Source organism: Phoenix dactylifera, chromosome 13 (assembly GCF_009389715.1).
Source record: "Phoenix dactylifera cultivar Barhee BC4 chromosome 13, palm_55x_up_171113_PBpolish2nd_filt_p, whole genome shotgun sequence".
Taxonomy (NCBI): Eukaryota; Viridiplantae; Streptophyta; class Magnoliopsida; order Arecales; family Arecaceae; genus Phoenix; species Phoenix dactylifera.
The window spans coordinates 1410430-1428364 of NC_052404.1; the positions used below are offsets into that span (position 1 = coordinate 1410430).

Consider the following 17935-nt stretch of genomic DNA (forward strand, 5'->3'; position numbering starts at 1 on the left):
GCCAGTTGCTGCTTGCGAGGAGTGTCAGTTAAGCGGCCGCGATGCGCGCGTTCTTCGAGGCGGATGCGGCCTGGGCGCGGGCGGAGATACGTGGACCTAGGGGTACAGGGCACCCGGAGTGTCCTGCACAAAAAATGCGATTAAGGAGAATGACGCTTAGGAAATCGCGGGAAGATACGCCTTGAGAGCCGGATCGGCTCCGGATTCAATGCGCCCGCATTTATCGGAGCCACCCGTATCGGAACGACCGGGGGGCCGCAGTTTGGCTATAAATATAGGTGCAGGTGCGATGGAGCCTGCCAAGCCGGAGCTGTTCAAGTTGCCATGGATCGTGGACCTTCTCTCTGGCGCATGGCTGAGAGACTCCTGCCGAAGGAACGGGAGGCGCGCCCCTCGCGACTTCAGCCAACTAGCCGTTTCATCTGGGATCAGCAAGGAGGGTCTCCCCGGCGGAACTCCGCTCTAGGCGTTTCATCCGGGATCACATCTCCCCTCCTTGAAGTTCAGCCTCCCGATTGAGCTCTGCACCAGACGCCTGATCCGGGACCGCGCCTCCATATGCTCTTCCCCCTCGTATTCCTTCTCTCCCCTAACACTGGGGAGGACCGGAATATCCCTTGGAGGTGGCGTTCCTCTGGAGGCAGCGGGAGCTTCGTCGGCGGCGGCTCCTCATCCTCTTCGTGGGGCGTGGATGGCGCCTCCGGTTGGAGGCAGTGTGGACTTCTCCTTCGTCCACTTCTTCTTCATCCGCGCCGGCTCTTCGTCTCTTTCGTGAGACGCCGATGGCGCCTCCGGTTGGAAGCACCCACTTCCGACGGGATTGCAACCGCTTCAGATGGAGGTTTCGGGATCCCAGATCTTCAGCTCCTCGGAGTCTCCACCTCTTCTTTACTTTCTTTACACCCTAATTCCCCCCTGGGAATTCCTTGTAATCACACGAGCACGCCGTTGTAACCAGAAATTATTGAAATGCAAAGCGTTATACATTTTTGAACTGTCTTTCTGGCATCGTCGTTCTACTGGTAATACATCCGCAGGTTAGCGGAATTCCAGCTCCTTAGAATTTCTCGACCATCTAGGGCCTCCAACTGGTAGGAGCCAGGTCGGTTTACCCAGTGAACCTTATATGGGCCTTCCCAATTTGGCGCTAGCTTCCCACCTTCCGCAGGTCGAGATGCTTTAGCTCGCCTTAGCACCAGATCTCCGATTCTGAAAAGCTTCGGTCGGACCTTGGAGTTGTAATATCGGGCCACCCTCTGCTGATACATCGCCATCCGAACCTGCGGAAAGACCCCGAATTCAATGCGCCCGCATTTATTGGAGCCACCCGTATCGGAACGACCGGGGGGCCGCAGTTTGGCTATAAATATAGGTGCAGGTGCGATGAAGCCTGCCAAGCCGGAGCTGTTCAAGTTGCCATGGATCGTGGACCTTCTCTCTGGCGCATGGCTGAGAGTCTCCTGCCGAAGGAACGGGAGGCGCGCCCCTCGCGACTTCAGCCAACTAGCCGTTTCATCTGGGATCAGCAAGGAGAGGCGCGCGCGCTTCGAGCTTCACCCGTTCCCCTTCTGGTTCCAGGCTCGGAAGTGGGGGGGCTGTGTTACGGGGGGTTCCCCGAATTTAGTCCCACATCGGCTAATCAGCGGGAAGGTCTGTGCCATATAATGGGGGGCTCAATCACCCTTCCCTTAGGAGGCGCCTTTTGTGGGGCAAAACCGTGAGGCGCCGTGAGGAGGGCTCCGGGTACGCTCGACCCCCAAATCGGACCCAAAGCGGACAATACCTTCTGAGGGACACTCTCTCTTCCCCTGCTCGGCTGGTGTGTGGGCTCTGCTGGTGACGGGGTGCAAATCCCGCATCAGTAATAGAGTAGGATTGTTGGTTAGCTTCATAATTAACTGTAATGGCGTGTATGATGGATGACCAATATAAGCAGGCATCAACTAGCACTTGAATAAGTAATCAGGCCTAAGAATATGAGAGCAATTGATCCTTGTACCAAGATTACAGAAATTGGTGACTATGACATTTCGGGGCCATGAACAAGAACATATGAAAGCGTGACAGTAATAATAACTTCTAGGACATCCAGTGATGATCCCCATTGTCACATGGATCCACAGTGAATATAACCCCAAGTGGTAGTTATTTTGATAGCAATTTATTTTATGCCATACTCAAGCTGCAAGCCTTTTCCAGCAACATGGGTTCATTGTTTGTATCAAAATATGGTATTAGTATGTTATAAGCAACTCTTAATGATTTTCTATGTTGGTGCCAAAGTCCTGGCAGATACAATTTTAGGCAGGAAAGATCCTGTCTTGAATGGCAGATGACAAATCAGCAAGAAGGGAATTCTTGCTTATTGCTTGTATGCTATGCCACCAGGGGCGAACTGCATAATTTGATAAAGTTAGAAGAAGGCAAGATTTATTTCAAGAAGCTGCTTTCTCCTTGCGGCACAGATTATTGGCCAAAGAGCCAAGATATTATAATGCCTCTGTGGAACTAGTCATTTTTGCTAAACAAAATTCTGCTATTGCTTCCTTCTTTGTCAATGTTATTGCATTCATGGTATTGGAACCATATGAGTAAACTTGTAGACTCGGTCTTAATTTATTCTTCTAAATTGAATAGGAATTAATGTTGCATTCTTTGGAATCTTGTAATCAAGCTATGCACAGAACTGTAATGCATGTTTCCTGATGTTATCTTGGATTGATTCAAATATAGGGTGGGTGGTCTTGTTGTTGAAAGATGAATGCTGAACTAGAAAATAACTTTACTGGAGTCAACTAATATAGAATATTGTCAAATGCTTGATCTTTAATCAATACTATAGAGTCTGCATGCTAGTACTGAATATGTACATAAACAACATTTGGATACCAAGATGCTAATAAAATTATGTAGTCTGTCTGTTGTTTAAAAGAAGAATGATAACAGAGGCAGCAAAAGAGGTGGACTTTGGGTTGTCAAAAACTAGGATTTATCTTGAACTTCTTGTCCTGACCAAAAAGTTTTGATTTCCCAGATTACTCTTCCAGAAGAGCTCCTGATATTAAAAGCGCCTGAGAAGTTTAAGTTCCTTTTCTTCTCATAGTAGTTTAGTACTATTGCTTCGCGCTATCATTAAATATAGCCATATTTCTCTTTGTTTTCAAATACCTTACTAAAGGAAACAATTGTTACATTACTACTGAAGTGGTAGTTTGATACATGTGTTTGAGGTTGAAGTATTGATTCGATGTGTTTTGCTGAGATCTGCCCAGAACTAGCAGAAATTTTCAGTTTCGGTCAATTTCCACTGGTTTCTGCAGTTCCGGTAAAAATGACCAACACTGATTTTTTTTCTTTTGTTTTTTTCTCTTTTCTCGCTTACCAAGTGTGTGTCTATATATATATATATATATATATATATATATATATATATATATATATATAATGTTTGCTTGTTTTTCTAAAATTTGTCAATATTATTTAATACCACATAAATTTAAGGTTCTAATAGTCTATTCTAAATATTATTAAAATGAGATAGTGAAATAAAATGGTTTTTTTATTTGGATGGGCCTTTTTCCTTGCTTAGATAGGTTATTCAAGGGATCTAGAACGAAACATGCTTAAATAGATTTTTTTGATTAGATGCATTACTAAAATGGAATGGAATGAAATATGCTAAGAGAAAAGTTTAATTAAATGAAAAAATAAGGAAAATTATGGGAAATTGTAAAAATAAAAAATAATAATACTCTTAAAGCATTAAACTTTAAAACAATTTAGTTTCAATCTGAAACTATTCAAACTGCACAAGTTATGATCCCAGATAACTTAAAATGCAATAAAATGATATGAAATAATTTTTCTTGTTTTTTCTTAACTTTTCTACTTTTTTGACTTTTTTCTTTTTTGTTCACCAGAACTCTGAAACTTGGAATGAAGTTGCCAAAACCATCGAAACAACGGATATGAAAACTCTTCTTAGAGGACCAAAACTAAAACTGACACCCGGGTTTTAAAACCTTGGTTATGTTCCTACCAGAAAACCCATTACTTCCTTGGATTGTCCTAAAACAAGCAGTTCTACAGGATCTGGCTTAGTAGCTGTTTTATGTAAGTAGACATATATGCTGCGATTGTCATGTCCATTCACCAAAGTTTGATGAACGTAGGTTTTTTTTCTTTACTTTTGGTAGATAAACGAGCATCATTAGCTTGAAGATTGGTATTTTTCTGACATCAAAACAAGCATCATTAGTGATTGCATTCACAGACATCTGAAAATGCTGGATGTGACTAACTGATTGCAATACCATAGGGAAATATGGTGCAGTTAACTGTAAAAAATGAAGTCTGTCTTGGTTTATATTATATTGTAAATTCGTGTGGATAAGAGATGATCAGTTTCAGAGTAGCACGATATACTCTCATTGTCTTATCAATATCTATTGCACTTTCCCACTTTCAATTTGTACAACCTGCCACAAGATATTTGGGCACCATTTACACCTTTCATTTGGGTCCAAACATAGAGAATGCTTCCTTTTGGTTAGTGAGAGTGCAAAATATTCAAATCTTGGAGTCCCAGCTTCATTTGGAACTACTGACTTTTGAGTGAATATGGACTTGGATTTTTTTAAAAAAAAATTGATTCTCGATTCTTTTTCTCTTTCTTGATGAGGTAAAAATTGGCTCGTTAAGGATTTGTGAGTATTGATAGCTAATTTATCCAACTCAAATTTTCCACTTAATTAAGACCTAGAGTTGTCAGCGTTCATGAACTCTCACCCCAAGTTGAGGGGCTATAGCTTGTTAGCAGTTACAGTTGTCCCTAAAAGATTCAATACCCACAAATTAACCTTCTTTCTGGCAAAAGTTTCAATTTGCTCTAAATTTTATATTGAGCTTTTTACTTCTCAAACCGTAAGACCATCTTTAGTTTCTCTTTTCAAGGCCATGCTCATATGATGTTCTGACATTTATTTGTCATTTACTAATTCTGAGGTCTGTAGTTCCCTCTAAAATATAATGCAGGTCTGGCATATAATTCTACATGGATAAATGTTCATCCTCTCTCATAATGCCATGGCCTCTTGTTGTCATATCTGTTTAGGGTTTCCTCGGATTCTTTGCGACCTCCTGTTTTTTTCTCTGGTGAAGCCTAGGTAGGCTTTAACAACTGCTGGACTGGTGCATAAGGAAGAGGGCAATGTGATACTTAAATCACCTCATGAAGTAACTCAAATTCTTTTCTACTTATAGTTGATTAAACTCATCACTTGTTGAGTGGTTCACCAGATAGGCTGCCCCAGTTGGCATAGAATGAGAGTCTCTTTGTTAATTAAACTACTTTAACCATTTTGTTTTTTTTTTTTCTTTATGGAAACCAGTTCATCTTGTTCACGTGCTAAGTTTTTAGTCACCAAAGAGTCCATCACTGTATAAGGTTTATGCAGTAATATGTGATTTCACATTCAATTAATTTGAAATACAAATGACATCAGTACATATCCTGTATGGAGAATTATGCTTGTTAGATTTTTAGGTTCTTGTATTGAATTTTTGCCGGCGTCAGTCATTGAGCTCACTCCTGTATGGCTCTCATCGCATTCTTTATTCGGCCTTAAACCTTGGAGGCCTCAATAGTAAATACAGTTGCATTTATGATTGGATTTAGGGAAAGCCTCTCACACAAAGATACAGAGGAGTGATCTTTATAACTTAATTCAAATGAATGGTTGCTTCATTATTATCAGTCATGGCTTCGCATATAGTTCAGACCAACCGATGGATGAAGGTTACACAAATACCAAGTAGCCTTTCTCATCTTTTTAAGAGCCCTGCAGGATTATGCCACATACGAATCGTGCATGTTTTGTCTGAAATGCATCACCCACTGAAACGGGGTTTGGTAATTTAATATTCAATTATGAATGTATCACACGAAATCTTAAGATATACTGCAAACTATGCTTGGAGTTTGGACAATCAATACAATGAAACCTCATGGTTTCCTATTTTAGCGTGCTGTTATCGTATTTGGAAGCATATTTGGTGTAAAATGTTCTTGATGCGTGCTTTCCTCATGCAAGTGCAGATTAAAAAAAAAAAAAAAATTGCCCACAAGGAATTAACCATCGGATTCTTAATGATATATATTCTTTTTTGATATAACGGCGACTCACACTGATCTTGCATGAGTACGACTAATAAGTCAGAAAAAAAAAATGACGAAGTAGAAGAGGAACAGTCTCATGATTCTCCCAAAATACCTTACGCGAATGTTGGACAGAAAATGAGGCATCCTAATCAGAAGCCATGTTTGCCTCCTAGTAGATATGACTGGCTCAAAAGGTATCACATCCTCTCAATAGCCCGTGTAAGTCCCGTAGCAGTCATCATTCCTATATTGGCCTTGAATCTATTTGATCACCGTGGTAGAATTTCATTCAAGATAGATCCACTCCACATCCAAAACGAGCCTCACATAAGTGAGAACTTCATCAGCCGCTCTCAACTATGCTTCGATGATAGTATAGAGTCTGATCACAAAACCTATGTCTTTGCCTTCACTATTGGACACATTGTTGTCAAAATTCATCCTAACGGTATGATTGGTGGCTATGTGAAGAAAAGGAAAAAAAAAGAGAAAGGAAATATTTTCTATTGAAAATAAAATATAGTAATGCTGATTATTCTGGTTGTCTAGTCAATGGTTAGAATTTTGAGACCTACATGCCCACAAGTAATAAATTTTTAGATTTAATAGATTTTCAAGTAAAACAAGCTTTCCATAATTAAACGAGCAGCAACCAAACATATCGGTGAAGGGAAACATATACATCAAATACCAGAGAAGGCCATTACATGAAAGTTTGTTCATAAAATATGTGGTTTGGATATGTATCTGTAGCACCATTATTTTTGCCTGGGTTTTGGAATTTGGCACCAAAAACTATCATGGATGCGGTCGAGTTACATTAATTTTAGCTGGTGCACCCTAGAATAGAGCAATCTATGAATTAGGGGTAGCAATGGTTGACTATTCATTCTATATAACTTAATTCAACCCATTGTAGAATCGGTTAAGTTACCCATTTAATAAAATAATCAGGATCATAGGTTTGGCTCGAGAAAAAAGGTAGGGAAGTTTTCTCGGTGGCAAAAAAAAATTTTGAATTCAAAGAAACCAATGGGGCAGCTGACTGGGTGGCTACCTACGCTGCCCACTACCTCAAGGTACACTTCCTACTCAGAAGAGAAGGAGCTGCCACAGACACTCCGCGAGATAGTATTTTTTAATTTTATTGGATGTATTCGTACATGCACTGTATAAAAAACCGGCTTAAACAAAAATAAATAAATAAATAAATAAAATAAATAAAATATTTGATATTCCAAGATAAAAATCACGGTGAAGACCCTGTGTGTATCACGAAATGAGGACGCTATTGCACCAGCAGTAGAAGCATCGGGCAGGAGACCAAATGCAATGATAAAGGTTTGAAACCGGCCTGAGAGGGACAAGAGATATCTGATTGAAATAGACCCGATGTCATACAAGCTGGACACAACCTGACGCCAACCATTAACAAAGAAAAAAAAAAGAATTAAACCGCATCAACCACTAAATGTTGCCAAACCTCCGAAAAAAGGGGGGAAATAATTGAGATAACACCTAATTAATGCATTGAATTCGTCGAAAAAATATTAATTTCAGATTCCATGGATTAAAAACGGTTCAAATGAACAAGCAAACATAGATAAAATAGAGAACAAATATTCAGCTACGTTAAACCGCGAATGGCATCAGATTGTAATCGTTAATAGTCGACGAATCGTAGAGAAAATGGAGGAGCAAGACTCTCGGTGCCGGATTTTTTTTTTTTTTTTGGTTCAGTGCTGAGACTTTGGCTTCAGGAGCATCGCCCGCAGTTCTGCCGGGTCGGTCTCCGCCGCACGGTTCGCCGGCCGGTAGTACCCGGTGACCGGATCCGGCACCCAAGACGATGACGGTGCCGCCGCCGGCTCCAAACACCCGCAACTCTTCATCGCCGCCGCCGCCGCCTTCTCCTCCACCACCGTCCTGCTCCTTCTCCCCGCTACCGCGGCTGCCGCACTAGAATAACCCCTCCTGGAAGAAAACAGACCAGGACCGTCAGATCAAGAAAGGGTTCAATGATTGACCGATAGATCGGGGGCGTTGAGATTCGTACCTGCCGGCGAGGAGGGCGATGCCGTCGGAGAGAGCCGCCACGATGGTGGCGTTGGAGAGAGCGCGAGCCATCTGATCTCGATCGGAGGGCTGAGATCTACTATCTAACGCTGCGAAGAAAAAGAAAAAGAAGAAGTTTTTCTTTCTTTCTCTTCGCAGCGGCCAAGGAAACGGCTCGCCGCCTCTCTCTGACTCTCTTCAATGGTTTCTCCGGAGTGGGAAAGCGAAGTAGGGAAATGCGAGTATTTATAGAGGCCAGGAGAAGGCGGAAACGGCGGAGGAAACGGAGAGAAAGGTTTGACTCGGTCAACGCAGATGGTACGAGGGCCGGTGAAAGAGGAATGTTTCAACTGACTCTTGGGTTGTCCAGGAGCTGTGTCTTCTCTGGAGGCCACTTGATTAGGGATGGGTCTGCTTAGCTTAACCTCATCCTCATCATCCAATTAGGAGACACTCTGGCTTAAAATTTCTTAATTTCAATGTTTTAGTTAGGTCTTGGATGATCAAAATCCTGCTCGGACTGTCACGCCCCGGACCCGGATCCGTGACACGGCCGTGCTATTGCCGACTATCGCCCACAGTAGCACGCAGCCTCATACAGGGGTAACAGGTAGCCAAAAGGATTCAAACTAATATATATATATATATATATAAGTTTGAATTATATATATAAGTTTGAATCCTTTTGGCTACCTGTTACCCCTGTATGAGGCTGCGTGCTACTGTGGGCGATAGTCGGCAATAGCACGGCCGTGTCACGGATCCGGGTCCGGGGCGTGACATCTAGTGGTATCAGAGCCTTAGGTTAAACAATAGAATAACCATGCCTAAGGAAAGGGGTAGTTAAGAATGTCACTGTCATAGAAAATGTTATAATATGCTAGTTTATCATAATCTCACTGTAAAAATTTTTGACTGCTAGGCGATCATTAGGAAGATATGGACGACGACCGGAGACCACCCTCCCCGGAGCCCAGCGAGCGGTCAGCTTCCCCGGATACTCCACGGTCTGCAGCGGGTCAGGCAGGCCTAGCCGGAGTGTATCAGCTCATGGCACAAGTGCTGCAACAGCAGCAGATGATGCAGCTGGCCGCTATGCCATCAGCAGACTCCTGCTATGAGAGGTTCTGCCGACTGAACCCCCCGACCTTTGAGGGTGGGTCTGACCCTATGGCGGCAGAAACATGGTCCGGGAGATGGAAAAGATGTTCCGAGCCCTCCACTTTCCTGATGAGGTGACAGTCCGACTGGCGACCTCTATGCTGACAGGAAATGCCGAATACTGGTGGACGGCCATGGAGACGGCTTATGCCGTTGACGGACTCACCTGGAGGGACTTTAAGAGGATGTTTTACAATCAATACTTTCCGGACTCAGTTCACCTGGCGAAGCAGAATGAGTTTTTGACGCTGACCCAGACTGACCAGATGTCCGTTCTGGAGTACGCCAATAAATTTAACGAACTGGGACGATTTTGCCCCCAGTTCATGGAGGATGAGAGAAGTAAAGTGAACCGGTTTGAGCAGGGATTGAGGTACGGGATTCGGTCCCGAATATCCTCCCATCTATTCTCAAGCTACAAAGATGTACTGGACCGAGCCTTGAAGGTTGAGGCTGACCTGATACGGTCCGGGAGAGAGAGGGAGGACCTGAAGAGGACCCGGTCATCGGGAGCACCGAGTAGTGGGTCTGGAGGCAGCAAGGGGTCTGTGCCCAAGAAGAGACAGAGCAGAGGCTGCCCCACCTGTGGCGGAAACCACAAGGGTACCTGCATGAAGAAGACCGGAGCTTGTTATTCTTGCGGGCAGACAGGACACATCGCTCGCAACTGCCCTAGCCGAAAGAAGGACGAGCCCAGACATACTGCACCAGAGGACCAGAGATCGAGGGGTAACCCTCGAGTTTTCGCACTGACTCGACAGGATGCCAGTGCTAGCGATCAAGTGGTGACAGGTACACTTCTGGTCAACTTGGTTCCTGCCCTCATTCTATTTGATACTGGTTCTACGCATTCTTTCGTGTCAGTTAGCTTTTCCAGACAATTACATAGCACATCTGAGAAATTAGTGGAACCATGGCATGTTGCTACACCCCTTCAGAAAACCGCAATTGTTGACACTAAATATAAAGATTGCATAATTCAGATAGGGAAAAAAGAATTAGAGACAAATCTTTTACAGCTTGACATGCAAGACTTTGATATTATCTTGGGCATGGACTGGATGTCACAGTATCACGCCCACATTGATTGTTACCACAAGAGGGTGGTATTTCGGATACCTGGGGAGCAAGAATTTTTCTTTCAGGGCGATATACCCCTTCAAGATGCTCCTACACTACACTTTATTTCTGCCTTGAAAGCTGGAAAGACTTTGAGAAAAGGGTGTATGGCCTATCTGGCCTGTGTAGTGGATACCCAGAAAGAGACCAAACTGGAAGATATTCCAGTAGTCAGAGAATATCCGGATGTCTTCCCGGAGGAATTACCAGGATTACCCCCAGACCGAGAGATCGAATTCACTATCGACCTCGCACCAGGAGAGGGGCCAGTCTCCAAGGCTCCTTATCGGATGGCCCCTGCTGAGTTAAGGGAATTGAAGGTACAACTACAAGAACTCCTAGATAAAAAGTTCATCCAGCCTAGTGCGTCGCCATGGGGAGCTCCTGTCCTGTTTGTGAAAAAGAAAGACGGGAGTATGCGGCTATGCATCGATTACCGGGAATTGAACAAGATAACCATAAAGAACAAATATCCCCTACCCCGGATCGATGACCTGTTTGATCAGCTGCAAGGCGCCCAAGTCTTCTCCAAGATAGATTTGAGGTCGGGTTACCATCAGCTGAAGATCAAATCTGAGGATGTGCCAAAAACTGCATTTCGAACCAGGTATGGGCATTATGAATTTCTGGTTATGCCTTTTGGACTGACCAATGCCCCGGCTGCATTTATGGACTTGATGAACAGAGTCTTTAAACAATATTTGGATCAGTTCATGATAGTTTTCATCGATGACATTTTGATATACTCAAAGAGCCGGAAGGAACATGAAGACCATTTGAGGGTGGTGCTACAAATCCTTCGAGAGAAGAGGCTGTACGCCAAGCTGAACAAATGTGAGTTCTGGCTGGACAGTGTGGCGTTTCTCGGCCATATAATCTCCAAGAAAGGAGTGTCAGTGGACCCCAAGAAGATAGAAGCGGTGGTGGATTGGCCTCGTCCTACCAACGCCAAGGAAATAAGAAGCTTTTTGGGATTAGCCGGGTATTACCGACGATTTGTGGAAGGGTTCTCCAAAATAGCTACCCCCTTGACCCAGTTGACTAAGAAACGGGCCAAGTTTATCTGGGACGGCAAGTGTGAGAGGAGCTTCCAGGAGCTTAAACAAAGGTTAGTTTCTGCCCCAATTTTAACATTGCCGTCCTTAACTGGAGAATTTACCATTTACAGTGATGCTTCCAAGAACGGGCTAGGCTGTGTGCTGATGCAAGATGGCAAGGTGGTAGCCTATGCCTCGAGACAGCTGAAACCCTATGAACAGAACTACCCGACACATGACCTGGAGTTGGCCGCAGTAGTGTTCGCCTTGAAACTTTGGAGACATTATTTGTATGGCGAACACTGTGAAGTGTACACCGACCACAAGAGCCTAAAGTATATATTCACCCAGAAGGAATTGAATATGAGGCAAAGAAGGTGGTTAGAACTCCTGAAGGATTATGACCTGAGCATTAAGTACCACCCAGGGAAGGCCAACGTGGTGGCTGATGCCCTAAGCAGGAAATCAGTAGTGGGCTCCGCCGCGTTACTCACCACTCAACCACAGATTCAGGGGGATCTCAATAAACTGCAGGTTGAGGTGGTTACCCGAACTACAAAAAGTTTGCTGGCCGCTTTGAGCATACAACCAACCTTGATCGACAGGATAAAGGTCGCCCAGCAGTCTGATGAGCACATCTGCCAGCTCAAGGATGAAGTGGAGAAAGGGTTGCGACCCAAGCTCCAAATGCACCCAGATGGCACTCTAAGGTTTGGCCATCGACTGTGTGTACCGGCAAATGTTGACCTAAGAAGGGATATCATGGAAGAGGCCCACCAATCCCGTTTCTCTATTCACCTAGGCAGTACTAAGATGTACCGGGACCTTCGGGAACATTACTGGTGGAAGGGGATGAAGAGAGAGATAGCTGAGTTTGTGGCCCGATGTTTGACCTGTCAGCTGGTAAAAGCAGAGCACCAGAGGCCGGCAGGGTTGCTGGAACCAATAGAAATTCCTGAATGGAAGTGGGAGCACATCACGATGGATTTTGTTACAGGACTTCCTAGAACAGTAAGGAAGAATGATGCGGTATGGGTGATAGTTGACCGTCTCACAAAATCGGCCCACTTTCTACCATTCAGAATTGGTACTCCTTTAGACAAGCTGGCCCAATTGTACATCGACGAGATTGTACGCCTGCACGGAGTACCAGTGAGTATCATTTCTGATCGTGACCCCCGATTCGTGTCCAGATTCTGGGGAAGCTTTCAAAAGGCCATGGGTACCGGACTGAGGCTCAGTACAGCATACCACCCCCAGACTGACGGCCAGTCAGAGCGGACAATCCAAACTCTGGAAGACATGTTGAGGGCTTGCACAGTGGACCTAGGTGGAAATTGGGATAGTCATATACCACTGGTGGAATTTGCTTATAACAATAGTTACCATTCCAGTATCCAGATGGCCCCCTACGAAGCCCTCTATGGGAGAAAATGCCGGTCCCCCTTACACTGGGATGATGTCGGGGAGCGGAAAATGCTAGGCCCCGAACTGGTCCAGCGCACCAGAGACAAGGTACTACTAATTAAGCAAAGGCTTCAGGCTGCCCAAGACAGACAGAAAAGATGGGCTGATAGAGGAAGAAGGGCCTTGGAATTTTTGGAGGGGAACTTTGTCTTTCTAAAAATTTCTCCATCGAAGGGTATCACCCGATTCGGAAGACACGGCAAGCTAAGTCCCCGCTACATCGGCCCATTCGAGATTCTTGCCAGGATAGGCAAGGTTGCCTACAAATTGGCCCTACCCCCGGAGCTATCGGGCGTACACGACGTCTTCCATGTCTCACTACTGCGGAGGTACATCCCGGATCCCAGCCATGTGGTGCCACATGAGCCCCTGCAATTAAATAGAGATTTAACCTATGAGGAGGCTCCCCTGCGCATCGTCGACAGAAAAGAGCAGATCCTCCGAAGGCGCACCATTCCCTACGTTAAGGTCCAGTGGACCAATCACACTGAAAGGGAAGCCACCTGGGAATTGGAAGAAGAGATGCGACAGTGTTACCCTCAGCTCTTCGAGAACCAAGGTATGCTTAATTTCGGGGACGAAATTTATTTAAGGGGGGAAGGATGTAATGTCCGGGCCCAATACAGACCGGGCCCAATACTGTAGGGCCCAGTTGAATAGTATTGGGCCAGGGATGGGTTAGCTGGCCCAAGATGGCCATAATCTCCCGCCTGAGGGCTGAAAAGACAAGACCACCAGATGGCCAACGGAGAAACCCCCACCGGCATGCAAAACAGGAGCCCGCCACCTCCTCCCCCTCGGCAAATGAGCGGTGAGCTGGCCTGAGGAGGAGGGGCAACTGGTGGCTCCCGGAGCAGTGAGGAAGGAGAGAACGCCACCTCTCCTTTGGGGTCAAGTCATAAGCTCTGTATTTAAAACCCCTAAGATTTGCTAACCCCGAACTGAATGTACCCTCCCTAAACCTCTAACCCTCTGGATGTACTGCACCAGAGAGCCAAGCCTTGGAGCTGGAGGCGGAAGGGACCCTGCAGCCCTAGGAGAGGAAGGAGGGAGTTGCCGAGAAGGAGATACTGCCCAACTCCAGTCAACCGAATCAAGGTAAGGCTCTGTAAGTAGGTCTCTAGGCAAGGACAGAGTGGAGGTACCCCTCTGTACCCTCCATCTAGTATTGATCCATCAAAGTTTATTTGAAAAAGTTCGGAGGTGGGGGCTCCTAGATGAAAAACACCATCCGTGGCGCAACCTAAGCATAATGAGTCCCAGATATTCCGAGCTATCAAAGGTCCGCCAACAGGGGTAACCCCGAAAAAGATAGTGCACTGGACTAAGCGGTAAAAATTAATACATGAAACTATTACACTTTACTAGTTATCCAACTAATCCCGTAGCTTCCATTTATTTTTGTTAGTTTAGAACTACTTAGTTTTGTCTCATTAACCATGGCTAAACGCGTGTTTGAGCAAGGCTTTGTTACGTGCCAGATGGAATTGAACATGCTGCTTCCAAGTAAGCTTAAGATGTTCATGAATAGCTTGTGTTGTGATTCAAATCTGGCCCGAGGGTGACCACGCCGGTGGAGCCGAGGGAGCTGCCGATGCTAGAAAGAGGAAGACAAGAGCCACCTCATGAGCGACGGCCGCGGACCTGTACAAAGCTTCACCGGTGTTCCCAGTGAGGACCCTCCGACGATCAAGTTAGAGTGGATAAATTTGGTCCAGCCAAAAAAGATCTCTTAGAAATTACCTGACCTCGTATTTATAGCCTCGGTGGAGTGGCCCAGGTGACGAAGGTACTATTAGTCCCCATTATGAGGGGGCATGGCTCTGAGCCGGATGGCGCACAGCTCAGGTTGGCTGGTGACGTGCGGTACAGCCCGTTCTTGAGAACAGTAGAGCATTGACAGTCATAGCAGGGTATGGCCGGAGTAGTCAAGGTGTCGTCTGACTGCTGTTGGCCGGTTATGGAGACATGACACGGCAGTGTGGTGGAGTACGACCATGTAGATGGGCATAAGCCTGCACATGGGTGCAGTCGTTGATGAAGCCGAGCTCATTAAATAGTCGCGTCATGCGTTTGACGAGGTCGGCTTGGCGGATACTGGGAATAGCTCGGTTTTCCGGATTCTGAGGTGTGCTTGAGAGAGCGCTCCGAGTTCGAGGGTCGGAGCGTATGTTGCGTATCGCTAGGGTTGGCGCCCCAAGCTTAGCCGGAGCAGGTTGGCGATTGTCCGGAGGTACCCCGAACGTGGTTGGAGGGTCGGCGAATGTCTGAAGTTGGTGAAGCTTTCGGAAATATCCATTTTTTCCTCTATCAGTTTGTATATTGGAGAGATCATCCTTCCACGTACAAAGTTTTCTGGATTCATTTTCAGTGGTGGTGCGTGTGCCAGTGTCCAGATCAAAGGTTATGTAGGGTGAAAATAGATGCATGAAACCACCAAGCTTGCTCTGGGGGTATCACCCGCTTACTCTGAGCAAAGAGTACAAGTACCGTTTTGATCGTGCCAAAAATTAAAAAATAATTTTGTTCTTTTTTTCCTTCTATTTTTTTATTATAAAAAGAAGATGAAATAATTACAATGGACCTAATTGGTAATAGTTAGAACAATGCAAATAAACTATGCAGCTTTAATTTCTCTTATTTTAAAAAGAGAATAGCCTATTCTTTTGCACCTCACATGGGTTTTATAATTATGGAAATTGGTTCTATAACCGAACCTGATTGGTGCTAATTAAAATCTTTCACATAAACATCAATAGTCCTACATATCTACATATACCATGGAGCAGCATGTAGTTCCTGTCTGTTCTTTCTTGTTAACAAGTGGACCTCAAATCATCAAGTGAAACACCAGTAACGTAGATAGAACACCGACTCAAACAGCTTGAGAAACATATAAAACACAAAAGCAAGAGGCTCCAACTTGTGACTTAATAGGTACAACACATCAACCTAATCCACATAACCACATTCTCACACTACTCCCACACCCTGCCTTAGAAAACACAAAAGGAACGAACACTAGAACCACTCAAGACACAAACAACACCCACATAGCCCCCTCACTCTTTATTTACATTGATACACCACCCAACCCTATCCACCCAGCATCTAAATTACATGCTTCTACTTCAATGCTTCTCTTTCACTCTCCGGTCCTTGGTTGCTCTCTCTCTATCTTGGTTGTAGTGGATGCTGGGTCTAACAGCAAAAGAAAGGATAGGGATAGGAGCACGGTCGAGTTCACACCTCGTAAGGAGGAGCAGGATTCCGTGGTCCGACACCGGCCATTCCTCCTCTCTCGTATGCATCAGACGATGATTTCCTTCTAAACCGGTTCCATTCTCTTCCTCCTCCTAGTTGTAACCAAATAATTCTTGGTTAAACTTCAAGGTATATAGTCGAGTTCAAGAATAATGTCACCTTATATAAGGTTACATGTGGAGTTGCATGAACTCTGGGTCCAGTGATATATTTATTGTTTACCAAAATATATATATATATTTAATACATTTATACAAATAAAATGAGCAACATAAAGCTGAATTAGCTCGATAAAATCATGCTTTTATTTTTTATGACATGTTTAGGCTTTTTTTTATTTTTTTTAATAACATCATACTTAGGCTAGAGCTCTAGGACTCGTTTAGCCTTAAGACTCATTTAGCTCCCGAGAAGAATTTTTTCTCACCAGATTATTTTTTCTAAAAAGTTGATTTCTACTTAAGAAAATGGTTTTGGCATATTTGATTGACCATAAGAAAGTGATACATTCTAAAATAACTTATATCTAGTTGGGTATCTATTTTTATAAAAAAAATGTGTGAAATATTTGTTATACTCTTAATAAAGGAAAAAAATCTTAATTTCCAACTGGTGGGGAAGTAGTTTTTTCATGTCCTTCATAAATTTTTTCTTTTCCAAAAAAGATAGAAATCTTATTTTCATATTGCTTTCCTATCTCTTCTCTTTAAAAACTCTAATCAAATAAAAAAAAATTCTTTATTTTCTCATTAACTATATATTTTTTTTCTATTTTCACAAACCAAACGACTCCCTAGTGATTATCAACATATCATTTAGGGCTAAGATAAAAAGTCTCGGTGAGAATGGGAATAGAGGCATGGAATGGAGACACGCTCGAATAGAGGTTGTATCTTTGGCACGAAAAAAAGATTCACCTTTCTTTGCACGTATCTATTATTGGATCGTATATTAATTTTTTAAAACTTATGCATGATGCGATCCAATGGTCGATACCGCAAAAGAAAGGTAAATCATTCTTCCACACCAAAGATATAACCCGAATCCGTTGGCCCATAACTACCAAAACACCCAAATCACCCCTGCCATCCAAAGGGCATATGCGTTAATGCATCATGGAAAACACCCTCCCGTTTCTCCAAAATTACCAACCAATACCACCACTACATTATTGGACCTCAGACTTCCAGTCCTCACCGGAAAACGGAGACACCGGAGGCGTCGATCCCGACGGGGATAGCGGCGGCGTCGCGTTCCCCGGTGACGGGCACCCCGTCGGCCTCTTTATCATTATACTCCGCGTCACCCTTGGCGCCTCGTCGCCCTCAAATTTCCCGCTTCCCCCTTCTTTCGCCTCCTCTGCCACACAACAAAAGCCCGATCTCAGCCGTCCGATCGTCGATAATCCCCTAAGATCCAAGCACATCAGAGTTAAAGAAAGCATAAAGATAGAGCGCACCTTTGCCGGGGCTCGGCCGGAAGGCGAAGGTGGAATGCTTCCGGAGCTTGCTGAGGCCGGTCTCCGGCCGTGGCCCGGCGACGGTGTCGTCCCAGAGCTTGTCAAGAAGACCCATGGACTTCGAGAGAAGATTGGATCTGGCCGGCAGGAGAGAAGACAGCGCGAGATATCGAGAAAGCGATATTTATGGAAGGGAGTGGAGGCGTTAAGGGT

At 44.6% G+C, this 17935-nt stretch overlaps 2 protein-coding genes across 2 annotated transcripts; both read right to left on the reverse strand.

The window, feature by feature from the left end:
• Positions 1-7672: 7672 nt before the first annotated feature.
• On the reverse strand, positions 7673-8455 carry LOC103707229 (late embryogenesis abundant protein Lea5-like). The gene is made up of 2 exons (XM_008791631.4): positions 8217-8455; positions 7673-8134 (listed from the first exon to the last, which is right to left on the reverse strand). The coding sequence occupies exons 1-2, from the start codon at positions 8285-8287 to the stop codon at positions 7897-7899; spliced, it is 309 nt and encodes a 102-aa protein (XP_008789853.1). The 5' UTR covers positions 8288-8455; the 3' UTR covers positions 7673-7896.
• Positions 8456-15858: 7403 nt separating this feature from the next.
• LOC103707231 (dormancy-associated protein homolog 3-like) lies at positions 15859-17894 on the reverse strand. Its single transcript, XM_008791632.4, has 3 exons — positions 17723-17894; positions 17461-17622; positions 15859-16355 (listed from the first exon to the last, which is right to left on the reverse strand). Exons 1-3 carry the CDS (start codon positions 17835-17837, stop codon positions 16243-16245), a joined length of 390 nt encoding a protein of 129 aa, XP_008789854.1. The 5' UTR covers positions 17838-17894; the 3' UTR covers positions 15859-16242.
• Between the last annotated feature and the right edge of the window lie 41 nt (positions 17895-17935).

What these genes read in the sequence shown, in the direction of transcription:
- LOC103707229 (XM_008791631.4), bottom strand. Translation starts at nt 8,287, where the DNA reads ATGGCTCGCGCTCTCTCCAACGCCACCATCGTGGCGGCTCTCTCCGAC. An exon ending in ATCGCCCTCCTCGCCGGCAG is followed by an intron (nt 8,135 to 8,216) that starts GTACGAATCTCA and finishes GTTTTCTTCCAG; the next exon opens with GAGGGGTTATTCTAGTGCGG.
- LOC103707231 (XM_008791632.4), bottom strand. Translation starts at nt 17,837, where the DNA reads ATGGGTCTTCTTGACAAGCTCTGGGACGACACCGTCGCCGGGCCACGG. An exon ending in CCGGCCGAGCCCCGGCAAAG is followed by an intron (nt 17,623 to 17,722) that starts GTGCGCTCTATC and finishes GTTGTGTGGCAG; the next exon opens with AGGAGGCGAAAGAAGGGGGA. An exon ending in TCCGGTGTCTCCGTTTTCCG is followed by an intron (nt 16,356 to 17,460) that starts GTGAGGACTGGA and finishes GGTTACAACTAG; the next exon opens with GAGGAGGAAGAGAATGGAAC.